Source organism: Chamaea fasciata, unplaced genomic scaffold (assembly GCF_029207755.1).
Source record: "Chamaea fasciata isolate MVZ Bird 193981 ecotype frontalis unplaced genomic scaffold, bChaFas1.0.hap1 SCAF_23, whole genome shotgun sequence".
Taxonomy (NCBI): Eukaryota; Metazoa; Chordata; class Aves; order Passeriformes; family Sylviidae; genus Chamaea; species Chamaea fasciata.
The window spans coordinates 7,195,104-7,218,936 of NW_027094108.1; the positions used below are offsets into that span (position 1 = coordinate 7,195,104).

At 51.0% G+C, this 23,833-nt stretch overlaps 4 protein-coding genes across 4 annotated transcripts; all 4 read right to left on the reverse strand.

Annotated features, from left to right (window-relative positions):
- Positions 1-1,163: 1,163 nt before the first annotated feature.
- Positions 1,164-6,644, reverse strand: DDOST (dolichyl-diphosphooligosaccharide--protein glycosyltransferase non-catalytic subunit). The gene is made up of 11 exons (XM_066202826.1): positions 6,466-6,644; positions 5,191-5,301; positions 4,875-4,961; positions 4,520-4,623; positions 3,655-3,749; positions 3,238-3,331; positions 2,669-2,817; positions 2,254-2,401; positions 2,016-2,136; positions 1,747-1,853; positions 1,164-1,656 (listed from the first exon to the last, which is right to left on the reverse strand). Exons 1-11 carry the CDS (start codon positions 6,605-6,607, stop codon positions 1,507-1,509), a joined length of 1,308 nt encoding a protein of 435 aa, XP_066058923.1. The 5' UTR covers positions 6,608-6,644; the 3' UTR covers positions 1,164-1,506.
- Positions 6,645-6,687: 43 nt separating this feature from the next.
- Positions 6,688-10,324, reverse strand: LOC136300693 (uncharacterized). The gene is made up of 6 exons (XM_066203256.1): positions 10,243-10,324; positions 8,812-9,044; positions 7,732-8,007; positions 7,391-7,458; positions 7,196-7,304; positions 6,688-7,007 (listed from the first exon to the last, which is right to left on the reverse strand). The coding sequence occupies exons 2-6, from the start codon at positions 9,035-9,037 to the stop codon at positions 6,688-6,690; spliced, it is 999 nt and encodes a 332-aa protein (XP_066059353.1). The 5' UTR covers positions 9,038-9,044; positions 10,243-10,324.
- A 1,046-nt stretch (positions 10,325-11,370) lies between these two features.
- On the reverse strand, positions 11,371-15,526 carry LOC136300433 (kinesin-like protein KIF17). The gene is made up of 6 exons (XM_066202839.1): positions 15,358-15,526; positions 15,077-15,246; positions 14,017-14,114; positions 13,251-13,398; positions 12,312-12,550; positions 11,371-12,226 (listed from the first exon to the last, which is right to left on the reverse strand). Exons 2-5 carry the CDS (start codon positions 15,096-15,098, stop codon positions 12,312-12,314), a joined length of 507 nt encoding a protein of 168 aa, XP_066058936.1. The 5' UTR covers positions 15,099-15,246; positions 15,358-15,526; the 3' UTR covers positions 11,371-12,226.
- Positions 15,428-23,245, reverse strand: LOC136300431 (kinesin-like protein KIF17). The gene is made up of 3 exons (XM_066202836.1): positions 22,911-23,245; positions 21,277-21,423; positions 15,428-15,529 (listed from the first exon to the last, which is right to left on the reverse strand). Exons 1-3 carry the CDS (start codon positions 23,172-23,174, stop codon positions 15,428-15,430), a joined length of 513 nt encoding a protein of 170 aa, XP_066058933.1. The 5' UTR covers positions 23,175-23,245.
- Between the last annotated feature and the right edge of the window lie 588 nt (positions 23,246-23,833).

A 23,833-nucleotide genomic window follows, 5' to 3' on the forward strand; every position in this document is an offset into this window, starting at 1 on the left:
GCGCCCACATCAATCGGGGCCGTCCGGCCAATCAGAGAGCGCCGGGCGGGAGGCCCCGCCCCCTGCCTGCACCGCCCGTGGGCGGGGCCAGAGGGCCCGGGTGTCACCGCCGCTGTCCGTGTCCCCAGGGCGCCTCGGGGGTCCCTGTGCCGCCAAGGGATCCCTGTGCCCCTGGGCGTCACTGCTCACCGGCGATCCCCGTGTCACTGGCGGTCCCGGTGTCCCCAGATGTCCTCTGGCCGTTCCTGGCTCCCCAGAGATCGCTGTACCCCTGGCGGTCTCTGTTGTCGTTAGGTGTCCGCCGCGGTCCCTGTGTCCCCGGGTTTCCTCTGTCCGCAGGGATCCCGGGTATCAATGTGCTTCCGGGGGATCCCTGTGCCCCTTGGAGCCCCCTGTGTCTGTGAGCGTCCCTCTGCCCCAAGTGGGGGTGGGGTGGGGCCGCGGGGCAGAGCGTCCCTGTGCGCCAGGGCCCCTGTGCCCTCAGCATGAGTTTGACCCGGGGCTGCCTCTGCTCTGTCCCTGGCGGTCCCTGTTGTCCTCAGCTGGCCCCCGGGGGGTCCTGTGCCCCGCCCTGGGTGTCCCTGTGTCCCAAGGATCCCCATGGGTCCCTGCCCCCCAAGGCCCCATCATCTTCATCCTTTTATTCACTGGTACCTCTGACCCCATCACTCCCACTGTCACTTCTCCCCCTTCCATGCCAAAACAGCCCAGGTGCACCCCAAAATCCACTCACTCCATCTCACACCTCTGACCCCCCGGTTTGCTTGGGATCACATCTTCCAGCTGGTTTTTGTCCCCCTAGACCCCTCAGTGTGCATTTGGGGGTGATCCTTGGCCCTTGCTGAGCCTTTGGTCTGTCCCTCAACTCCCCGGTTTGCATTATGGGGCAGAGGGGGGTGGTTTGACATGCCTGGTCCTCCTCCCTTGTGCCTTTGGTGACACCCCAGACCCTTTGCTGTCCTTTTGGAGGTGTCCCAAGTCCCCCTGTGTGCCCCAGACTCCCCCTTTTGCCTTTCAGCACTCTCCAGCCTCAGCGCCATCCCGCTGTTCCCTCCCAGCCCAGCCCGGAGAACGCTCAGAGTAGGCAAAGGCAACACAGCCCTCAGCTCTGGGAATGCATCCGAATGCCTCATGCCGTGAATTGATCTCACTCCCATCCAGGGTGAGAGGAACGAGACTTTATTTTGAACTGGGAGTTAATCCACAATCCAAATCATTCCAACCCATCTCCAATCCAAATCATTCCAACAGTGGAGCGAAGCAAACATCACAACTCATCAGTAAACACCAGAAGCATCCTGATCCCGGGTTTGCAGACATTTTGGCAACAGATTCTCCCCCCAAAATTTAATCTTCATTCCCAAATACGCCCCAAGTGTAAAAATAAAAAAGACCAAACACAGCCCCACAGCACATCCGGCATCCACCAGTCCTCACACGGATACACGGGAAGCTCCGAGCACTGCCGGGCCCTCCTGGTGCCAGGAAAAGGCTCCCATGGGGAGCTCAGTCTGATTTCTCCTTCTCCTTCATGTGCAGGAAGACAATGCTGAACATGAAGAGGCCAACCATCATGGAGAAGGCACCGGCGTAGTAGGGATATGCCGAGGGGATGAACCGCTCATACTGCGTGTGCTGGAGGGGACGCACAGACACCTGGCAGGGGACAGAGCAGCTCTTGCAGTCCAGCAGCCTGGGGCAGCCTTTCCTCCAGGGAGAAGGCGAGATTCACTCCCTCTTACTCACCTGTGTGGAGGAGTAGAGGTGAGTGTATCCCAGCCGGTTGTAATCCACTTTGAACTGGAACACGCCATAGACGTCCGGCAGCTTGAACTGCACGCTGTATTTGCCACCTGAAGGTGAGACGGGTGACACTGAGGGGGCACAAGAAGCTGTGGCAGGTGAGAACGCGCCCAGTGTGGGGCCAGGGCAGCGATGGGGACCTCCCGTTCCTCTTGAGGGGGACCCACTGCTCCTGCAGAGGAACCTCCTGTTCCCCCCTGATGGGGACCTACCGTTCCTCTTGAGGAAGGTGCGCACGAAGGGGTCAATGCGCACGAACTCCAGCTGTATGTCATCCCCGTCAAAGGGCACCCACTTGCCGTCAGCGAGCTTCTCAATCACAATGCTGTACTCCTAGGAGAAATTAACCAGCGATGCCTGAAAATGAGCCTCGGCCCGCTGCAGCGTTGCCCAGTTCCTCTCCCCGGGTGGCTCCCGCGTGCCCCCGCCCCGCCAGGCCGGCAGCCTCACCACGAGGTCAGTGACGGTGTAGGCGCTGGGCGGCGCCAGCTCCCCAACGCGGTGGTGGGACACGGCGCCCACGCGCAGAACCCCCTCCTCCTTGAACACCCAGCGGGACAGGGCCATGGCCAGCTCGTAGTTACCCGTCTGGGAGTACCTGCGGAACAAGGGAGGCTCAGACAGCCAAGAAAATACCCTATGGCCCAAACCCAAACAGATGTGAAAGCAACACAAACTGAGCTAAGATTCAAGGAAGGAGCTGCTTTCCAAAGCACTCTGCTCCGCAACGGTAAAGGACGTGTCACCCCAATTCAATTCAAGCTTTCTGCTCTTTCCCAAAATGGAAAGATTTGTTGCCTGTTTCCCGAGACTTCTGTCCTCGAAGCGTCCCCCAAACATTCCTCAGCCAGGGAAGCCAATGTACCTCTTGGAGCTGGGAGTCGCTTTCTGCACGGCAGAATTGAAGAAGGCGTCGCTGAAGAAGTCAAGGGAGCCGCTGAAGATGACGCGGGCGTTGTTGCGTGCCTGCAGCCCCGCAATCAGCAGCGTGTTCTTCCCCACCGCGTGCGGGTACTGCGGAGCAACCAGGGGGAACAGGGCTTAGCCCACTTGGGGATGCACAAAGAACAGTTTGCTGTGGGCTGGGACAGTCTGGCTGTAGTAGCATCTGCTGCAATTAAGGAGTAACCACAAAGCTCAGAAAAAGCAGGAATAGGATTGTGATACCACTCCAGCTGGGATGGAATGGCAGAGATGCTTTGATCTAGGCTGACCCCTCCTCCAGAGCATGGAGGACACATGTCCCTCACACTGAACACCTCCACACCAGCAGAAAGCAGAGAGGAAGGCAACATCAGGAAACAGCCAATAGCTCAACCCTTTCAAAATCAGTCAGGAGATGAAACACTTCAGGATTTTCCCAAGCAGCTGAAGTTACAGGGACTAAATCGCAGGAGCACAGCTCAAAACAGGAGAGACAGGAAGGGAGCATACCTGAGTGATGGGCTTATCTGGGAAGAAGGAGTAGGAAGTGGAAGAGCCAGTCAGGATATCCAGCACCAGAGGGTTGTCGGGATCAGCCACCATCCTTGCAGGGAAAGCCAGGGTGAGCAGCACGAACACACCCAGGGTCCCCACACCCAGAAGAACATGCATCCATCTGCCCAACCCCATGGACCTTCTCACCCTTCTACCTGCTAAAAAACTAAATATTTCCTTCACTATTTTCTTAGGAACTATTCCTAAGTCAACAACTAAACTACTTTGGAGTATTTCCTTCTATTTTTAGTTTGAAATCGAGAGAGATTCATTAAGCTCACGTTAAGAGTCCCAGTGGCTGACCCCAGGCTCACCTCACAGGAACACCACAGGTTTAACTGCTCTTCCCCCACCTCAGCCCCTGCTGCTCACCCAACTCCTCGGAACAGGATGGGGTTCAGTGCTGCTTTCCCCACAATGGTGGGGGCCTTCAGCAGGTTCTCAGTGTCAGCCACGATGAGTGTGTGCTGGGGAAATGAGAGAAATCCATGTGAGGTGAGTCGGGGTCTAATGACAAACAACAGCTTCTCAGTTAAAAGTTAACTTTATTTTTACAGACAATTACAACTGTTGGATTAATGATATAGTTAAATTAGAAAGTAAAACAACAGCATTTTTGTACTTAAGATCAAATTAGGTTAATACTGATCCTCAAGATAATACAAACTGCCACTTGATAAAGACAGCACCACCTACACAGTTTTATTTCCCTGTATTTAGCAAACTTCATCCTCAAACCAGGAAAACATGCATGTACATACTGCTTCAACAGTTCACCTTAAACAAAAATTACCAGAGTATATTTAGTTCAGCCTTTAATATACGCTTTAATTTTAAAGTGCTGGATTACACCAAGCACACAGAAGTGTAGAAGTGTTTGTTTCTATACTGATCTGAAAATCAGGGGCTGCAACTCTCCCTTCTCACATCTGAAGCGTCACACTCGGTGTCTGACACGCTTCACCCTCAGGTGAAATTCCCCTCCAGGCTTCAGAGGGATACAGAACCAGCATTAATCACAGCTCCACTGTCTGCACACAGTGACCATGTGAAACCAGAGCCTGAAGGATCCTGACAGCAGCAGAACTGAATGCTGCAACATGGATTATTTCCCAGTTTCCTGGGAGGACGGTGGGAGAGAAGGGACAGAGGAATAATGGGAGCACAGGGACAGAGGACGCTGCTTTGCACCCACGTGCTCGTTAAAGTAGCCAGAAGGAGGAGGCAAAGCCATTACCTGGCCAGGGTCAGAGATATCATAGTTGTGGTGGTCGATGACCGCTGTCCTCTCCTCATCGAACTCGATCCCACACTCGCTGCCCAGCTCTCGTAGGGGGTCACCTGCAGGGACACAACGGATTCTCTGTCACAAGATACAGAAACTCAACAGTAAATTCAGCTGAGAGTCGTGTGTTTAACGCTCTATGAGCCAAATCCCACGGAGAAACACGATGTCCCCAGCTAAATTCCCACTGAACATGTTACTAAAGGCATGAATCACCTGTTTTCTCCAAGAGCAAACCCTGAGATGCACAAGGAGCAGCTGTACTTGCTGCAGTGAATTAATTCTCTGGAGGAACATCTGCACTCACCAATGTCTGAGCTGGCGGCAACGAGGACGCTGCCGCCACCGTCGATGAACGCAGTGATGGTCTCCACATTGATGTTCCCACCAAAGTCTGAAAGCAAACACCAAGAATTCATGGCTAGAGCTCAGAAATACCCCCCCCCAGCAGAATTAAACCAGGGCAAATCACCAAATCAATGGAAGAACCACCAATAAATGCTGGGATAGAACTGCAGTTTGCTACTGAGTACATCCAAAGCGTAGCACTTCACTAAAATTCACAAAATAGCTGGAAGCCCAAAAACACCATCCAGTTCCACAGTTTTCCCCTCCGCACTTACCTTCTATGGATGGAGAGAAGATGATGAGGTTGTCATACAGAAATTCCCCATATTTTATCAGGGACAGGCCAGCGTCATCTGCTGTCCGGAAGGTGAGGTCGAAGCCCCTGTCTGCAGCCAGGAGACAAAAGTGACAACTTCAGCATGCCATAAAACCACACATGGAGCAGCTAAACAGCAGCAGGATCCAGAGGTTTATTTCCCCAGTGAAGAAGCATTTTGGAAAAACTGGCTTAGGGGCTTTTTAAGAGCAGCACCTGAGCATTCCTACATAAACTCAAGGGGTGGATCCCCTTAAGAGTCCTGGAGTCAAAGGACGCCCCGCCATCACCCCTTCAACAGGGACTGATGCTGCAGGGGAGCTAAACACAGGCACAGCTGGGGAAACAACCCCCATCTCCTGCCTCAGTCTGACCAGAAGATCCCAAGCAGCCTCCCCTCACCCTCCAGGGAACCCCAATCTCCTCCCTCGGACTGGCACAGGGCTCCCAGTCTACTCCCTCTGCTTGGCCAGGGGAGCCCCGACACCTCCCCCTATACCAGGGAACCCCAATCTCCTCCTTTGGCTTGGGGTCTCCTTCTCATTCAGCCTGCCCAGGGAACTCCAAGAGCAACCCCCTCACAATTTCCTCCTTCAGCTTGACATGGGGACCCAAATCTTCATGCTGACTAGGGGAACCCAAACCACCCCCTCTCCGCGGCAACACCAACCTCCTTTTCTGCCTGACCAGGGGATCCCGATCTCCTCCCCCATTCTGACATGGGGAACCCGATCTCCTCCCTCATCCAGGCACAGAATCCCCAGACTGACCAGAAGACCTCAAACCCCCCATTCTCCCCCAGGGGACCCCGATCTGCTCCCTCAGCTGACAGGAGACACCAGCCTCCTTCTCCACTCTGACATGGGAACCGCAAACACCCCCGTTTTTCGCCTCCAGTTTCCTCCCTTTAGCCGGTGCAGGATTCCAAATCTCCTCTCTCATCCTGAACAGGGTACCCCAATCATCCCGCTCTCCCCTAGGGGATCCTCATGTCTCCCCCCTCCTGGCGAGAGGAGTCCAAACACACCCTCTTCCAGCAAGGGACCCCTGGCTCCGCCTTCAGCCCAGCCAGGGGACTCCACTCTCCTCCCTCGGCCTGATCCGAAGACCCCCAAACATCCCCTTTTCCCTCAGGTAACCCCAGCCTCCTCCCCCATTCCGACCCTGGGTCCCCAACCCAGCTCCCCCCGCCCCATCCACGGCCTCCCGGGTCCCGCCGCGGCCCGCTCTGTACCCGCGAGGCTGCGGAAGAACATTGAGTGCGTGTCGCGCAGGTTCCCGTTCTCCAGCAGCACCAGCGTGCGGGCCGCCCCCTCAGCGCCCGCCGCCAGCGCCGCCAGCACGGCCAGCAGCCCGCACACAACCGCCGCCGCCATCTTACTCCCACTCGCCGAAGTACCTCAGAGGCGGGCAGCCTCCAGCCAATCAGGGCCCGAACCGAGCAGCCTCCAGCCAATCAGCGACAGACACCTCCGCGACGCCGGGAGGCAGCGCAAGCGCCGTCGTGCCCTATCGCGGCCTCTGTCGCGACAGCGCAACCGCGACTCAGCGCGGCCACCGTCGGCGCGGACAAGGGAGGCTCGCCGTGCCCTCCCTCCTCCGCAGCGCCGGCAGCCCCGGGGGCCCGGCTGCCCACGCCCGCGGTGGGTGAGAAGCGCGGGAGCCGGCGCTGCCCGTCCTGCGCTTGGTGTCGGCGCTGGGAGCCCCGGCCGGGGGCTGCAGGCGAAGGGCGGGCTTGGGGCGTGCTGCCGGCGCTGCCCTCGGGGCCTGCGGGAGCTGCGACGGGAGAGGAGGGGGTTGCGGTGGGTGAGCGCAGGACCCCAAAATGCGGCTGTATCCTGCGAGAAACCACCGAGAGGTCAAGAGGGTGAGGCAGAATTGGTCGTGGGTGGGTCGCCATTTGATTTCTCAAGGAAGAGGAGGAAAATGAAGAGTGCCGGCGACATCTGGGAAAAGGGGATTACCTTGGTCCAGGTGAAGGATCTGGCCGGCTCGCCGGGATCGGAAGTAATTGCTGGCGATGGTCTCGCTGTCACTCCTGTCCAGTACCAGCCTGTAGTGGTCTTCCTCGGGCTGCAGGTGGCAAACGCTGTCAGCAGCGCCAGCAATAAGGCAAAATTGGTAAAATAGGCTAGAAATAGAGGAGGAATGGGCCATACCACTGGCTCCCCGCTCTCATTCGAGGAGCCTGTCCGGCCAGGTTTGGGCTGTGGCGGGGCTGGAACCACTTGGGGAAGAAATGTCGTTAAGAGTCGTTGTGTGTAGAACAATCCCCACTCTCCTGACTGCACTCCTGATCCTGACACTGCTCAGAGATTCCCGAGGGATCCGCACCACGTGCCACCTTCGTTATTCAAACTTTCCAGACAAACTTTATGTGGAAGATGTTACGAGCACATGCAGCCCAAGCATGACCTGCCAAGCATGGCAGAGCTGCATGCCTGCATCACCTTCCTGTCCCCCACAGCACCCTCCTCCCCCCTGGGCACTGTCCCCTTACCTGCGGGCAGGTGGGTTTCTTGAATGACAGGCTCTGGAACTTTCCAGCAGCTGCTCTCCTCATCCCAGATGGATTCACGCCTGATCCTCTCCAGGTTGCTGTAGTTGCAGTCGCGCCAGACGAGGGACTGCGCCTGATCCAGCAGCTGCTGGCAGGAGTTGATGGTTTGTGTGACCTCAGGTCTCGCTCCTGGCGCCAGATGGTGCTTAGGGGATCCATCTTTTCCAGCCCAAACTCCAACTGCAGGTCTTTGATCTCGGTTTTGGCAGCCTGGAGCTGGACACAAAACATCAGGATTATAAGGCAGAGAGACCAATGGATACTATGAGTACAGGAATATGCCTGGCAGAGAAAGACACTCAGGAAAGCTTCAGTATTTAGAAAGATTTCTGATTTAGGTACAAATTAGGATGAAATTTGTGTGGAGAGATTATTCTGTGTCTATTTTAAATAATGTTTTCTCATGTTTCTCCATAAGGATGATTTTGTACTGAACCTGAACTTTACTGGTGTGTTCTTGGAACTCTTGGAATTTCCTAACTTCAGTTAAAAAGGTGCAATATTTCTTTGATATCCTAAATACCCAAATTAAGCAAGTCCTTTGTATGCAGAACTAGGACTGTGCACACAAATGTCAATTTTTTTTTGCAGACCCTCTGTTTCTGCCACAAAATATCAGAGCAAAACTGATTTTCAAGTGTTTTGAAAATGAAGATTTTAAATGTAAAATTTAAGAGCATTACTTTTATGTTTCATTTCTTGCGCCAGAAAGCGTGCTCAGCACTGGCAGGAGCTGCAGCAGGTCTGTAGGTCAGCAGAGGGAGTTGTATCCCCTCCCATCCCAACACATCCTCCTCCTGCCAAGTGTCACACACTGAGCCTTTAAAACTGGTGGGGTTTGGGCTTCAAAAGCTTAATCCCCCAGCTGAGGGCTGTTGCATCTGGGATTTCATGAAAGCTCCCACAAACTGTGTGGTGTATGAAATACTGACACAGCCAGAGTAATTTTCTAAACCTACAGCCCTAAACCCTGTAACATAAAAAATGGGGATGTGGAGGAGGAAGGAGCTGCTCCCTCACCTTTTCCTGCACCTTCTCCAGCATCTTGCTCTTGGCTCAAACCTCCTTCCCGATGGAGCTGTAGACATTGAGGAGAGCCTGCTGACTGCTGTCCTTGTTGGATTCCTGCAGTGCAGCCACCAGCTGCAGCCTCCGCTTGTCTGCGGATTTCTTCTGGTGTTTGTGCTTTCCCTTCAGGTCCTTGTTCGGAGCCTGTTCCCCCCTCTTCCACCGGCTGCTTCAGCATCTGCAGCCTGGAGAAGGGGAACACTGAGCTCAGTGTTCCAGCTTCACAAGCGTGGAAGACACACGTCCTTCCATGGGTGACATTTGGGAAAACACAGAAAACTGGGAATTATAATAAGATTTTCTGCCCTGAGTAATCGTGGCAGATTCTGCTTACTATTAACAGTTTCTGTCATAAAAAGAATCCCAGAATGGTTTGAGTTGGGAAGGACCTTAAAGCCATCTCATCCCACCCCCTGCCATGGGCAGGGACACCTTCCACTCTCCCAGGTTGCTCCAGCACCATCCAGCCTGGCCTTGGACACTTCCAGGGATCATGGGGCAGCCACAGCTGCTCTGGGCAAAATACTCCACAAAGGCAAAGCACCTCTAAGCACCTCAGTCAACAGGGATGTCCAGAAATCCATATCTATGGTCACAAAATTCTCTTTAAACCCCTTGTTTTGTGAAATTTATATTTAAATTCTTATTGAAACAAACATTGAATATATTATTGTGTTTTTGTTTTTTTTTTCAAAGATGTACGAAAGGTGCCAAAATTACACAGAGAATTATTTGAAATGGGGGATGTCCAAATGTGCCACAGTGTGGCTTCCATTTTGGGGCAGTATCAGCCAGAGTTGATGGTTTGTGTGACCTCAGCATTGTTAATGGAGCGGCACAGGCCTGCGTTTGAAATCATGCTCTGATATGGAAATAAAGCCATGCTCCAGAGCCATTCCTTTGTCTGCACAGGATCCGGAGCAGAGGAGATAGCTCAGCTTGGCCAGCACTAGCTCAAATTGGCTGATAACCCCTTCACTGTTAACAGCCTCTTAATTATCTCCAAACCCTCTGAAATGGCTCATTCTCCCCCAGAACTGACCTGCTATTCTGTTGCACTGCTCCTGCCAGGCAACCTTCCCTTTCCTTTGCTTAATATACAATTGGATCCAAGGATTCAATCCTTGCTCTGCTGGACTGCCCCAATGTGTAAACCTTGAGCAGGTGGCTTTGAAATCCCCACACCTGTGGAACCAAACCCTCCTGCTCAATCTGGACAGAACCTGGATTTAACAATGTGATTAGAAGGGCATTTTCCCTTGTTTGCCACCAAAGGAATAGAATTCATTCTTGCAATAGGACCACTAACCTTTGATATCAAATCCAAATGAAGGGTTTCTTTGGAGATCTCTCCATTAACAGACAGAATTGCCCACAACTTACAGACACTGCTGTTCTGCATTTCATAGCAGCTCCTCCTTGATCCAGGAGAGACCCAACAGAGTGAGCACACTCCACAGGAAAGCTGAAAGACAGGTTAAAACCCGCAGAACTGTTCAGAATCAGACTCTGTCACCGCATGTCTTGGGTTGAGCTTTTCTAATTGTAATATAGTTCCACACAATCAAGTAAGTGAAAAATCATCAGAATTTGTAAAAATGTGTATTTCTGGAGCAGCCCAAGCCCCCATGCTGCTTAAATATGTGGTGGTGGACTCTGGCAGAAGGAATTCTCTCAGGACAGCTCTCACGAAAAAACCTTGAGAAAACCTTGAGCCTGGGTGATTTTGAGATGCGCTAAGCATGAGCCTCGAGCCCGCATCCCTCGTATCCTAGCCATGTCCTCCAGGCCCTGACAGTGCCCCTGAAATAGGATTATTGGGAAATTTTGCTGTTAGTTCTGGATGATGTGCTGCAGACACAGTGAGATGCACAAGTTAGAGGCGAAAGTGGCCTCAGTGATGGAAAGAGTCCATCCATGAGCCACAGGACAGCTGCTGCCTTACCTGTAGGCACATGAGAGGGCTCCAAGTACCCTTCAAGGACCTCTTTCACGAGGAAAAGGAGGCACCTCCATAACCTGTGTGGGGACTTAAGGCTCCCCTGCCTGCAGCTCCAGGCAGCATTTGTTACCAGGAACACACACTTTTTGGCACCCATATTTGCTGACTTGAACATCTCCATTTTTCTCTCATAATTCTGGTCCTTGGCCTCACTGAGTGCCACAGGGAACAGCTCTTCATCCATCCAAACAGGGCAAAGTTAGTTTTGGGGTAAAAACAGCCTGGAGGAGAGAAGGCTCCAGGCAGATCTAAAAGCTTCTCCCAGTGCCTAAAGGGGCTCCAAGAAAGCTGGAGAGGGACTTTGGACAAAAGGCTGGAGTGCCAGGACAAGGGGGAATGGCTTCCCACTGCCAGAGGACAGGGTCAGATGGGATACTGGGAAGAAATCCTTCCCTGGGAGGTTAGTGAGGCCCTGGCACAGGGTGCCCAGAGAAGCTGTGACTGCCCCTGGATCCCTGGCAGTGGTGTCCAAGGCCAGGCTGGATGGGGTTTGGAGCAGCTGTAGTAGTTTGAAAGCAAAACAAATGAGAGGCTCCAAGTCAGAGTTACAATTTAATAGGAAAAAAGGAAAGAAAGTAAAATAAAATAGATGCAATAATACAAAAGACCACTGACAGAGTCAGAATACAAGCTGAGCGGAGTGATGGAAGCAGTCCAGATGAGGTGGTCTTCCTGAAGCAGTGATCCTGTAGAAAGGTCTGGTAGCTCGGGTCCTCTGGGAACCCAGTGGGTAAGCGCCCCTCTGGTGTTCAGAGTCTCAGCTTATATCCAGGCTGGAATGCTTGGTTCCTCCCTCTGGGCGGAGCATCTCACAATGGGATGGTGAGTCATGTGATAAGGCCTGATGGGCCCATTAACAGGAGGTAGTCCAGGAGGGGGTTATCTGTGAGCTGTGCAGCAAAGGTGCTGATGGGCCCATTAACAGAAGATAAGCCAGAGTGGAGGAGGCAGGGAGCACTGCCTCACTTGGTTTCAACAGTTCATGAAGATGGTGATAGAATATACTTCAACCCAGGACAGCAGCCTAGGACAGTGGAAGGGTGTCCCTGCCCACGGCAGGGGGTGGAATGGGATGAGCTTTAAGGTCCCTCCCACCCAAACCCGTCCATAATTTTAACTCACATGTGCCTGGTTTGGGGTTGCACTGACAGCTGGAGCTCAGCAGCTGTGGTGTCATGGCAGAAGGCGCCTGCTGCTGCCTGTGGGTGCTGCCAAGGGGACAGCTGGCACGAGCAGGTATGTCATTGACCTGGCAAGCAGCAGCTGCTGGTCTGTGGGCAGGCAAATCTCCAGGGCAGTGGCAGCTCCCGCACTGGCCCTGCTCACCCCACTGCTGTCTGTGACAGTCCCAGGTGCTGCTGGGTCCTGGGGACAAGAGGAAAACAAAAGGCTGTAGCTCTTGAAAGACGCAGTGAGAGTCCTGGAGGAGATGAAGCACAATGTTACCCACTCAGGTTTGTTCATCCCAAGGGGAGAAGGAGCCTGGAGGGTATCTGGGCTGATGTTGGCTCTTCATGTGCTGCAGCAACAGCGTCTTCATATGAAGGCGTGTGGTCAGAGGTCCTTCTAGTCCGTGTGTCAGCCGAAAATAGGAAATTTCCACAATGTTGGTACTGAGCTGTGCAAAACTGGACATAAATCTGTGAAACTGTCTTCCAAAACCTTTACCCAAAGCTAGGAATGACATGTCTGAAAGGAAAAGGGATGTCATTAACCTGCTGGAAAGTAAAAACCATGAAAGACTGAGAGGTTGTATCAGGTAAGGATTGTAGATTGTACAGGGCTGGGATAGCCTGGCTCCAAAAATAATCCATTTCAGACCCTGGGGGTGCACATGAGGGGAGGGGAGGCAAGGTGAGGAATATCTGCCTTGCAGCGAGCAATGGTGTGGATAATCCACTGGGAGAGCAAGTGCTGCAGCACATTTGCATTTGGAGGAAGAGACTGCGGCAGCCACCCCGGCCTCAGGAATGAGAGTCCAGTGGGATGGGGACAGGCAGTGACCTCTGCTCCAGAGACACACTGCCCTCACTCGAGCAACTCTGCTATGTGAGCAAAAAGCAGGTGTTTCATTCAAAAATGAGGCTTTTCATTGCCTCAAGGCTCACAGGATTGGGTCAGGGTCAGGCTGGTACCAACAGGGAAAGAAGTCAGGGAAACAGGGAAACAGACAAAGCTGGGACAGAGTCTTAAATCTGGTCCAGGAGAGGCAGAGACCCTGCTCCTGCTGTGGATAAGGGTGGGTTGCAGGCACAGACTGCTGCAGCCAGGCAGCACTTGCTGCCTTTTAAAGGTTGCAGTGGCTGTCACAGATCTGAGTGCAAAAACAGTCCCTGCTCCTGAGGGAACCTGGACTTGGCTGCACAGCCTCCACCTGCCTCCTCCACACCTGCTTCCTTCCTGGGGAGGTCCTGAAGAACAGACACCTTGAGATCAAAGTCATCCCTCAGGCTGCTGATGTCCTTCTCCAGGCGGGCACGGGACACCTGCTCCGCTTGGCAGCTGGCCTGGAGCTGGGCCAGACTCTCCTGGAACTCCTGCAAGGCACAACAACAGCCCTGTGACTGTACCCGAGGTCACATCCAGGTGCATTCCAGGTCACACCTTAAGCCCATCCCAATACAACTCCACCATCAGTATTCACGGACTTTTTCTGTGACTTAAGTTGACACAGTAGTGATTGCTGTTGATGAAAGTGACTGTTCAGCCCTAAAAATGGCTGCCTTTGGTAGTTGTGCTGCCCTGGAATGAACTTTCTAAAGAGCAAGGGGAGAGTTTGGTTTCCCTCTGGCTCCCCATTCTTCCTCCTGGCTCTGTATTCCTCTTTTTCCTCATCTCTGTACTGTTCCTAACACTTTTGACTCCTGCTTTCCTCAACTCTATTCCTCCCTCTTCTGACAATTTCACATGTACTTCCTCCAAAATTCTTCTGGGAATCCATTCCAATCCATCCCCAGAGAGGTGGGAACAGGAGGTGAGGTATGATAAGGCACATGGCCTTCATAACACATGATCTGTTCATAGGAGAAGCCCAAGGATTTACAAAATAGAAACAGAAAAAGAGAAGTGTTCTGGAAAGGCTGAACCATATTTGTAATGATTACTATGAAAAAGCTTTAGTCAAAGCCACTCTAGGATGTCCCTTCCCAACTAACTTCTCTGATCAGCTGCTTCTCTGCTTCCAGATCCACCAGGGGTTTGAGGCAGGAAGCTGGATTAGCTCCCAGGTGAGCAGCCTCAGCAGGTAGAAGCCCTACAAAGCAAAGCAGAAATAAAAATCACTCAGAGTCACTGGGTGGGATTGTCTGGAATTCCTGGAAAGAGAACTAAGAAGCTGGGTGCCAGGAAAGAACATGGCAACCCCTGGGCTTCTTCAAACCGCGCTCGCTGCCAAAACGCCGCTGGCGTGGGGCTCCGTAGGTATGGGGAGAGAGGGAGAGGCTCCAGCTTCAGGGGAAATATGGAAGTGAATGTAATTATATGGTATTTAGAAATACAAGTATCTCTTTCAAAAAAAAAGAACAGGATACTTGTTTCCAGGGCTATGCTACAGATTTGGGAGATAAAAGACACTGGGAAGATGAAAAGTGCAAGGAAATTACCTTCTTTGTTCACGGCTCTTTCTGAAAGGGGGAAGAAAGGGGGAAGAACTCATCCTACAGCCTTATTCCCCTGCTGAAAGTTGCCCTTTTTTAGGGGTTAATTCTCCAAAGGTGATCAGCTCCCTAAAGACTGCTCTTCCCCATTTGCTCCTACATTTCTTATTCCTGCTCCAGAGGACAGAGCAAGTATGCTGAGGCTGGGCGGAGTCCTCAAGCACTGCCATAAGGACAACAAAACTTCTCTTGTAGTGTCAAGAATTTGCATTTTAGGGGAATAGGGGCTGAATGCTTACTTTGAAAACATACATACATATATATTTAATATAGAATTTTACGGTATTATTTCTTTTGCAGCTCATTTTTGTTCTTCCAGCTGAAACCTCTCTCTTCTGACCAAACTGACCAAATTCTAGCCCACAATCACCAAAAATAACCAAGGATTTGAATCATGTCAGCCTTTTCTAACAGAATTTGTCACTATTGAAAACACTGGATTATTGAGATGATCTCTTCCTCCAATAGGTAAGGGAAAAGTTGAGGTAAAATTTAAATAACATTTGATGTGTAAAACCCTCTTTTTGGACACCTCTGCAGCCAGTAAAGGCTCTCCTACCTGACAAGTCCCTTGCGCCCATCTGTCCAGCCAGAATGACCTTCAGCTTCTCAATCTCCTCCTGGTACTTCCTCAGCAGGGCATCCTTGGGGTCCTCGTTGATGCAGGGCTTGTTCCTGATGTTCCTGGCTCGATTTGTGTAGCGCAAGGTGCTGAGGCTTTCCTCATAGCTGTCATCAGCCAGAGACACGCACACCACCATCAGGGTCCTGGTGTTCCCCTCCAGGGAGTCCTGGAGCAGCCTGGTCAGCTTGGAGTGTCGGTGGGGAATGTGTCTGCACCTGCCATCCACCAGGGCCAAGATGACATTGCCCAGGACAGACAGGGAAAGGTTGATTTTGGTGGCCTCTTTCAGCCGTTTCCCTGTGGCACCAGTCCTTGACTGCCTCTCACTTCCTGCCAGATCCACCAAGTTGAGTTTAGCAGCCCTAAGGTGGTCCTGCCCTCGCTTATCTGCAGGGAAATAATTCCCAGTTAGCTCTTAAAAGGAAGCCTCTCAATAGTCAAGAACCAGGACACACTCAGCACCGTGTCCTCTTCCAGCCCTGTTCTTTGTCTGCTGTGGGCCCTGACTCCCTGAAGTAAGTCAATATCTACTTAATCTTACACTGCACATTTTAGTGCTTTCCTCAACAGGATCCATGGTAAAAATTCATGCCTGTTCTTACTGTCCCAGTGAGCTCTGAACACACACACACACACCCCTCCACATATTTCAATAGTATTTACAATTTCAGCCAAAGACTTCTGCAGGTAAAATCATCAGTTTATATAACCTTTTTCCTCCTCAGTTTGTTTCATGAGAGGAAATTTAGATGAGATATTCAGAAATTCTTCCCTGAGAGGGTGGGGAGGCCCTGGCCCGGAGAAGCTGTGGCTTCCCCATCCCTGGAAGTGTCCAAGGCCGGGCTGGACAGGGCTTGGAACAACCTGGGAGAGCGGAAAGTGTCCCTGCCCATGGCCCAAACCCCCCAGATGAGGAGATGGATCCTGGTGAGCAGTCAAACCCACTGAACTGGTGCCATTCCCATCAGTTTAAGGCAGGAGCAGATTAAGCTGAGGCTGCCCAGCTGCCTGGACACACACCTTACACACGGAATACCTGCTTCCCGGTCTGCATTTGAGGCTGGAATAGTGTGATGGCACAGGATTCCTGTGAGGAAGACAGAGTGCATCTGGTTCCTTTAGGAGCCCCGCACTTTCATTGGCTCCTTTCCTTTCCCAGTCTCATACAGGGCAAAGAGCTGGACACACACTCCTGGAACTGTTGTCCTAAGCACTGGACCACACTCTTGGATGTCCACATCCCAAATATTCCATAATATTGCAATTCAAATTCAAGGGAAGAGCTGCTTTAGCACTCCAAGCACAGAAAGCATTGAGATTTTAACTGAATCCACCCTTTTCAAGGCAGACTTCCACAAATCCTGGCCTTGAAAGGAGTCGGAGTTCTGTTTCGCAGCTCTGGGCAATACCTAAACATGAGCAATGAACAATCTGATGCATGAGGGAAAGTTGAAAGTTCACAGGTAAACACCAAAACCTCTAAAATCTGTTGTCCCAGGATATTTCTGTTACAACAACAGATTGGCAACTGTGGAGTTTAATGTTTGCCGCTGAGCAAACTTGTTTCCCTCCAGCTCATTCTCGTGTGTCAAGACATGGGAGAAGGGGGTAAAAATGCATGGGGCTTAAAGAGAGCACCCTCTCCTTATCCTTTTTGAGTGCTGGGTTGAGTGGGCAGTCACAAAAAGTAGGTTTTCTAACCTTTTCCTTCTTCCCTTTGTTCATGTAAACGCTGCCAGGCAATCAAAAAGCTGTTTTGGTTCCTGCCAGTCCTTTTACCCACCGAGTCTGTTTGTTTCCAGCTCAGAGCTCATGGTTTAGTTCCTATGGTGTGAGAAGCTCCCCAGACTCTTACTAAAATATCTGCAGCAGCCATAAGACCTTCTCTGTCTAATTCCCTGTCAGCCCATTGGCCTGGGCTGATGGCAGAAGCACACAACATAAAGGAATAAAACATCTACTAATCTAAATAAAAATACTGTAAAAATAAGTATAAAAAATTAAAATTTTTAAAAAGGTGTAAAAATCTAAGTAAAAGTACCACTGGGAACTTGCATGTTTCAAACATCTGCAGCCAAGAGCTCAGTATTTTTCATAACGTCTAAATGTGTTACTTAAAAAAAAAGTAATTTTATTCCCTTTAAAATATCAACCTTCCATAAATTATTATTTAATATAGGCTCACCCAGAAAAGAAGTTTGAACTCTTTATGAAGCCTAAAGATGACAACAGAAATACCAAACCCCTCAACTATTTCAGCCTATGCTCAGCCCAGCAGAACCATCTGGTTTATGGGGACTGGCCAGAGCGCACAACTTTCTCCTCAAATATTCCATCTGGTTTTGACTGCCAAAGCTGCGGGCTCCCCACCTGCCATCCCATTCCATGTAATGTTTTCAAAGCTTTAAATCAGAGGAATGCAGGCTAGATTGAAGGCCCTGCACCAATCTTGAGCACAGAAGAGGAGTGCAAATACTTCCTCCCTGTTGGGATAAAGCTGGGATTTTACAGACCTACACAACACATCCAATATCTGTGCTAATTGAGAAATTCCCCAAATCCCTCACTTACTGAGTGGAAAATGAGGTACTATCATCAACATCTGGAAACACAGTTTTGGAAGACATGTAACATTGCCCATGACTGAAACGGCTGAAGAAAATGAAGCCAAGCTATTCCCAGCCAGGGTCAAAGACAAGACAGAGATTAATTCCTTTCTGCTCCCAGAAAAACCCTCTTGAGGTGCCGTTTCAGACCCAGAGAGGCAGCTCTTCCAACTAAAGAAATGCCAGTAAGATACTCATGAAAAGAAAATTAGTCACTAAAACTTTATTAAAGGATCCTTTAATTCCATCTTTAAAAAATATGTCCTGTGATTAAGCTCAATGAAGGAACTGTCAGGTGATATGACCTGAATGGTTTCATTTGGGAGGGACCCTAAGACTCATCTCATTCCACCTGCTGCCATGGGCAGGGACACCTTCCACTGTCCCAGGCTGCTCCAAGCCCTGTCCAACCTGGCCTTGGACACTTCCAGGGATCCAGGGGCAGCCACAGCTTCTCTGGGCACCCTGTGCCAGGGCCTCACCACCCTCACAGGGATGACGATTTTTCTCCTGGACCTACAGTCATGTGGGATCTAAGGGTAGCTGTGGGATGATGAGTGAGCACAAGGATCCTGTGTCCTACTAGGCCCAGGCACAAGGCAGGGCACCCAGGTACCCACCAACAGTGCAGATTCCCATCCTGGCAGTGAAGATGGAGATGGGCGAGGGAGGAGCCCTTGTTCATGAGGGTGAAGGCCACAGCTCTGTTCCTGCAGCCCGTGTCCATGGGCTCACACTGGGCCACACTGTGCAGCCCCTTCATGTGCACCCCTGCACCTCTGGGTGCTCCTTCAGCTGCCAACAGGACAACGCACGACAGGTCAGAACGGGAGGCACTGAAACCATGGAAAATTACACTGGGAATGGCCCAGAAGCTTGAGGGCTATGTGGAATTAAACTACAGTATGAGAAAAACACATCTGACTGCCGCTAAAAAGCCTTACTTCTGAAGGAGGAATAAAACCACAGAAAAAGAGGGCTCAAAGAATTCAAGTTAAAAGTTGCTGATTAATTCAGACATCCCCCAGGCCATGAGGAACCCAGCTTCCATCCACCCTCCACCTTCTCTATTATTAAGCTGCATATTTTAAACAAGAATCAAAATACATCTCACCTATTATGGCAAAGGCTCTTAGATCTCCTCAGTCATAGGAAGCGTTTTTAAATATCAAAGCACAGATACAATATTCCCAGATATTGGTGCTTTCCTGAACTCTCTGCTCTGAGTGGGTGTCTTGAGCTCACTGACAACATTCCCACAGTACCACCTGTCACACACAGGTGAACTGTCACCATTTTTCTCCAGATTAATTGATTTTAAATGAACAAAAATCCTATTCAGGACCCTGGGCTGAGATAGGGCATTAAATACCCAACAGCATCTTCTCAGTAATTATCAACCACACAGATGAAGTTTCATACAGAATGTTAATAAGCAATGGAAATATCCAAAATTTTGAGTTACCCATCAAACCTACATAAAAAATACAAAATAATCCAGAGATCCCTGCACTCCTACACCAGCCCCCTCCACAATGGAAATTTTAAATGAGCTGAATTAATTTTCCACAGCTCCGTTACACCCGATATCTGCTAAGTTCATCACCAAAACTATCTTTATCATGTCAGCTGGGATACCGAGATATGCTTGTCATGATGGAGCAACAGAGACCACATTTGGGACTATGACTTCCAAAAGAGGAGGCTCAGATACTTCAGTAATCTTCACAAGAAATGATGTAAAACAGTGTTTGCTGTTAAAAAAATCCCACAGAACAGAGCAAAAGTGGCTGAAAACTTAACTGGGTAGGATTTATCCTTGTTCCAAAGCCAGGATGCCCAGGATGAATCCAGGCACAGTCACAGCCAGTGCTCATACACTGTCACTGGTCTGTGCTGCTGAGAACCCCAGGATTGGCCTGGCTCGGTTTGGGGGTTTTGCAGAGTCCCTGAGGAACACCAGACCAAGGACATGGCTGTAGCCACTGAGGTGAAAGGCAAAGGAATGAAAAAAAAACGGGATTCTGGGAGAATTGAGGAACTCAGAGGAATGCAGTGGGGCAGCCTGGAATTTGTTTTGGCAGGACACACTCCTTCCAGTACTCAGTGGAGGCAGCAACAGGCAGCGTGACAGAGTTTCCCTGGAAACTGCTCTGCCCAGCTCCTGCCCTCCCAGTGCAAACTGCATCGCCATGGAAACCCATGTCATCGCCGATGTGGAACAAAGGATGGGAAACTGCAGCAAGAAGTCCCTTCTCCCACTCTCCCTCTGCAGGAGACAGGGAAAGCACACTTGGCACATGGAGCAGAGTGGGGTTTGCCTGCCTTAAAGCCAGAAACCTGTTAGAAATACCTGCCCTGTAAGGCACTTTGGGTCTGTTGCCATCCCAGAGCGTCGCAAGGTGCTCCTGCCTTGGTTTTAAACACCAGGGCAGCCCTGCGAGGAAGTAAATTGGGACCGGAAATTTCTATCCAGGAATACATGCAAAAGGATCTGCAAAGCCACCAAGAGGTAAATTTTATAAAAATCAGCCTCCTGATTAGGATTTTGGGAGTTTACCCTCCTGTGGTCCTGTCAACGTCACATGTGCTTCCATGGGGAGGAATATCTGCTCTGTGCCCTCAAAACAGAGCAGCCTTTTTGGTTTAGACAGATAAAGAGATCATCCATGGCTCCACTAGATCAGATTAAACATTTATAAGGCCCAGAATCCTCTTGCTTTAGAGACAAGGATGAGATGAAGAGGATGAGGAAGAAATTGCACAATGAGCACTTTATTCCATCCTTACCTAGCAAAAGATTTTCACAGAGCTGCTGCTGAGCCACCAGCCAATATTATGTGGGATACACTGGACACGTCTCCAACTGCATCCTGTTCCTAAACTTACACTAATCTCTCAAAAGTCCCCCTTAACTTCCATATTCCTCATGTAACTTCATATTCTGGCACTCAAGCTTCTGACACAGACCACTGCTGCACTTCTGTAAGTCATGGTAACACCCACCTGAGCAAATTAAAGCATTTAATGAAGACCTATTGAGCCTGCCTCACCTCCAGCTTCTGCTTGGTGTCAGCTCCCAGAAGGTCTCATTTGTCCCCACTGTAGATCTCCAGGCAGGAGGCTCTCAGCAGGAACTTGGCATTTTCAGCACACTGCACAGCACATGGGATTTGGGGTGAGGCTGCACAGCACAGGCAGCCCAGGGAGCCCCTCCCACAGCTGGGTGCTCTCCAACCTTCTGCACCTCATCCAACCTCCCCTGGCAATTCATTCCAGGTGGAACCACACAACACACTCACTGCAAGGGACTTTTGGTCCTTCCACACCTCAAGTCCACAAGGTCATCTGGAATGGGGGTGCAGTTCACCTGACTATGGACAGGCCTCAGCCTAAGGATGAAAAACAGTGCACCCCAAACCTGTCCCCATTTTTTAACACTTCATGGCATCAGCACTTACTTCTCGGGATAGGACACCAAAGTCTTTTTAGCAAAAAACTTATCAACAGGATCTTTTTCACACCCACCTGTACACTCTCAAAGATGTGTTCAAATGCCCTGGGAATGATCCCTTTCTGTGAGGAAGGGTTCGCAGCTCCCTGCATGGTGAATGACTTCCCACTGCCAGTCTGGCCGTGGGCAAAGATGGTGCCATTGTAGCCTTCCATGACACCCTGAAAATGGGGGGAAACCAAAGAAAACAGCCATCATCGTTGCCTAACTGGAAATACATTGTCCAGATTCATTCCCACCCCTTAAAAGGTATTTTAAAGGAAGAGCTGGAAGTAAACATCAAATGGCTACTTAATCTTCACATGCCACCAGAGAATAGCAGTTACAAAATTAGCATATAATTCAATGTTTTTCCCTCAAAACAGGGAATCTTGAAGCAACACAGCTTGAAAAGCAGTTAACAACAACACTTAGAAAACCATAATATTTTTGCCATAGGGCACAAAAATCTTATGAGATTCAAAGAGACAACTAGAACAATAGTTGGTTGTGGGGTGGCCAAGGGGATGGTCTCTAGCTTTGAATAATTTTTGCTTGGCAAGCTGCTCACTGTCACTTGTCCCTATTTCAGAGAAGTGTGGTAGGAAGAAAAAATAACTGGATTTCTCGAGGTTCAAATAAGAAAAAAAGAACCTATTATTCTAATATCTACTGTTTCTAGTCCTGCTCGTTCTCATGATCAAGAACTTCCATCTTAAAACCATCACAAGCCATTTAATCCATGTTACTTCTTCTAACAAAACTTTTTTGGGGTGGGAGGTTGGTCTTTTTTTTGCTTAACGGGTTCATTTCTCACCTTAGCTGTTTTCTGTGCTGATCTGTTAACAAGGAAACAACGGGATCTCCCATCCTTTTGCCAGGCTAAGCCAGGCTGAGGTTCCCCATCTTCACTAAGGTTTCTCACTTGACAGTAAAAAATGTCCCTAAAATCAGCAGTTTGATACCAGAGAAGCTGTAGCTGCCCCTGGATCCATGGAAGTGTCCAAGGCCAGGCTGGATGGGGCTTAGAGCAGCCTGGGACAGTGGAAGGTGTCCCTGCCCATGGCAGGGGGTGGGATGGGATGAGTCTTAAGGTCCCTTCCCACCCAAACCTGTTTGGGATTCTATGGTATAAACATCCACCTTAAACAATTAAATGTAACTCTCTCCTTGATGCCCTGCTGGCTGCTAATGAAGTTTTGTTTCTTCCCAATTTCCCAGCCTGTTTCCAGGACACTGTCTGCTCTCCTCTGCTCCCCAGGCTTGTAACGAAACCTCTTGAAGCAGTGGACAGGGCTTTCTGCCCATAAATTATAGAATCCCAAAGGTTTGGGTTGGGAGGGACCTTAAAGCTCATCTCGTTGCATCACCCTGCCATGGGCAGGGACATCTTCCAGCATGGGGAAGGTCAAGTGGATCCCACTTCACTTAGGGATCACTTGTAAAACTTCTCAGACCCTGTCCCAAGCTATGTGTTCACAGAATATCCTCAGCTGGAAGGGACCCACAAACATCGGAGTCCAACTCCTGTCCCTGCACAGACACTCCAACAATCCCACGCTGTGCCTGAAAGCATTATCTAAATGCTCCTGGAGCTCCTTCTTTCATTGTGCTGCCCAAAACTGCACCCATGCCCAGCTGTGTGAAGCTCCCCTGGGTCCCCACTGACCTCCGCGAGCGGACAGGCGATCTCGTAGATGTGCTCGATGCTGTGCTCCGCTCCGAATGCCCCATCAAAGGAGAACTGCCTGGGGGGCACCGAATGCCCCATCAAAGGAGAACTGCCTGGGGGCTCTGCGGGGGCCGCGGCGTTCCGCAGGAGGCACTGCCCCCGCGTGCTGTCCACACCGATGATCGCCCGGCACCCCGGGGCCACCTCATGCCCGCTCAGCGGCCAGCAGCGCATGGCCACCTTCACTGCCTCCGTGGCCATCGCCCCGGCCAGCCACACACTGGGGTCAGTCACACACACACCGGGGTCAGTGACACACACCGGGGTCAGTGACACACACCGGGGTCAGTGACACACACACCAGGGTCAGTGACACACACACCAGGGTCAGTCACACACACACCAGGGTCAGTGACACACACACCGGGGTCAGTGACACACACACCGGGGTCAGTGACACACACACTGGGCTCAGTGATACACACCGGGGTCAGTCACACACACACTGGGCTCAGTCACACACCGGGGTCAGTCACATGCACCGGGGTCAGTCACACGCACCGGGGTGAGTGACACACACACCGGGGTCAGTGACACACACACCGGGGTCAGTGACACACCCGGGTCAGTGACACACACACCAGGGTCAGTCACACGCACCGGGGTCAGTCACACGCACCGGGGTCAGTCACACGCACACTGGGCTCAGTGACACACCGGGGTCAGTGACACACACCGGGGTCAGTCACACACACACCGGGGTCAGTCACACACGCACCGGGGTCAGTGACACGCACCAGGGTCAGTCACACACCGGGGTCAGTGACACACACCGGGGTCAGTCACACGCACCGGGGTCAGTCACACGCACCCAGGCAGCCCCACACATCCGGATCATCAGACTGCAGTCAGCTTCTCCC

Coding starts and splice junctions, on each gene's coding strand:
- DDOST (XM_066202826.1), bottom strand. CDS start 6,607: ATGGCGGCGGCGGTTGTGTGCGGGCTGCTGGCCGTGCTGGCGGCGCTG. Junction 3,332..3,654: donor ATCCTGTTCCGAGGAGTTGG/GTGAGCAGCAGG, acceptor TTTCCCTGCAAG/GATGGTGGCTGATCCCGACA. Junction 1,854..2,015: donor CACCTTCCTCAAGAGGAACG/GTAGGTCCCCAT, acceptor TCTCACCTTCAG/GTGGCAAATACAGCGTGCAG.
- LOC136300693 (XM_066203256.1), bottom strand. CDS start 9,037: ATGCTGAAGCAGCCGGTGGAAGAGGGGGGAACAGGCTCCGAACAAGGA. Junction 8,008..8,811: donor TGGAGAAGGTGCAGGAAAAG/GTGAGGGAGCAG, acceptor TTTTGTGTCCAG/CTCCAGGCTGCCAAAACCGA. Junction 7,459..7,731: donor AGAAACCCACCTGCCCGCAG/GTAAGGGGACAG, acceptor TTCTTCCCCAAG/TGGTTCCAGCCCCGCCACAG.
- LOC136300433 (XM_066202839.1), bottom strand. CDS start 15,098: ATGGGCGCAAGGGACTTGTCAG. Junction 13,399..14,016: donor AGAAGCAGCTGATCAGAGAA/GTTAGTTGGGAA, acceptor TGTGCCTTGCAG/GAGTTCCAGGAGAGTCTGGC. Junction 12,551..13,250: donor CCTCCCCAGGAAGGAAGCAG/GTGTGGAGGAGG, acceptor TTTTCCTTTCAG/ACATGTCATTCCTAGCTTTG.
- LOC136300431 (XM_066202836.1), bottom strand. CDS start 23,174: ATGGCCACGGAGGCAGTGAAGGTGGCCATGCGCTGCTGGCCGCTGAGC. Junction 21,424..22,910: donor TCGCCTGTCCGCTCGCGGAG/GTCAGTGGGGAC, acceptor CCCCATTTTCAG/GGTGTCATGGAAGGCTACAA. Junction 15,530..21,276: donor ACATCTTTGAGAGTGTACAG/GTGGGTGTGAAA, acceptor ATTTCCCTGCAG/ATAAGCGAGGGCAGGACCAC.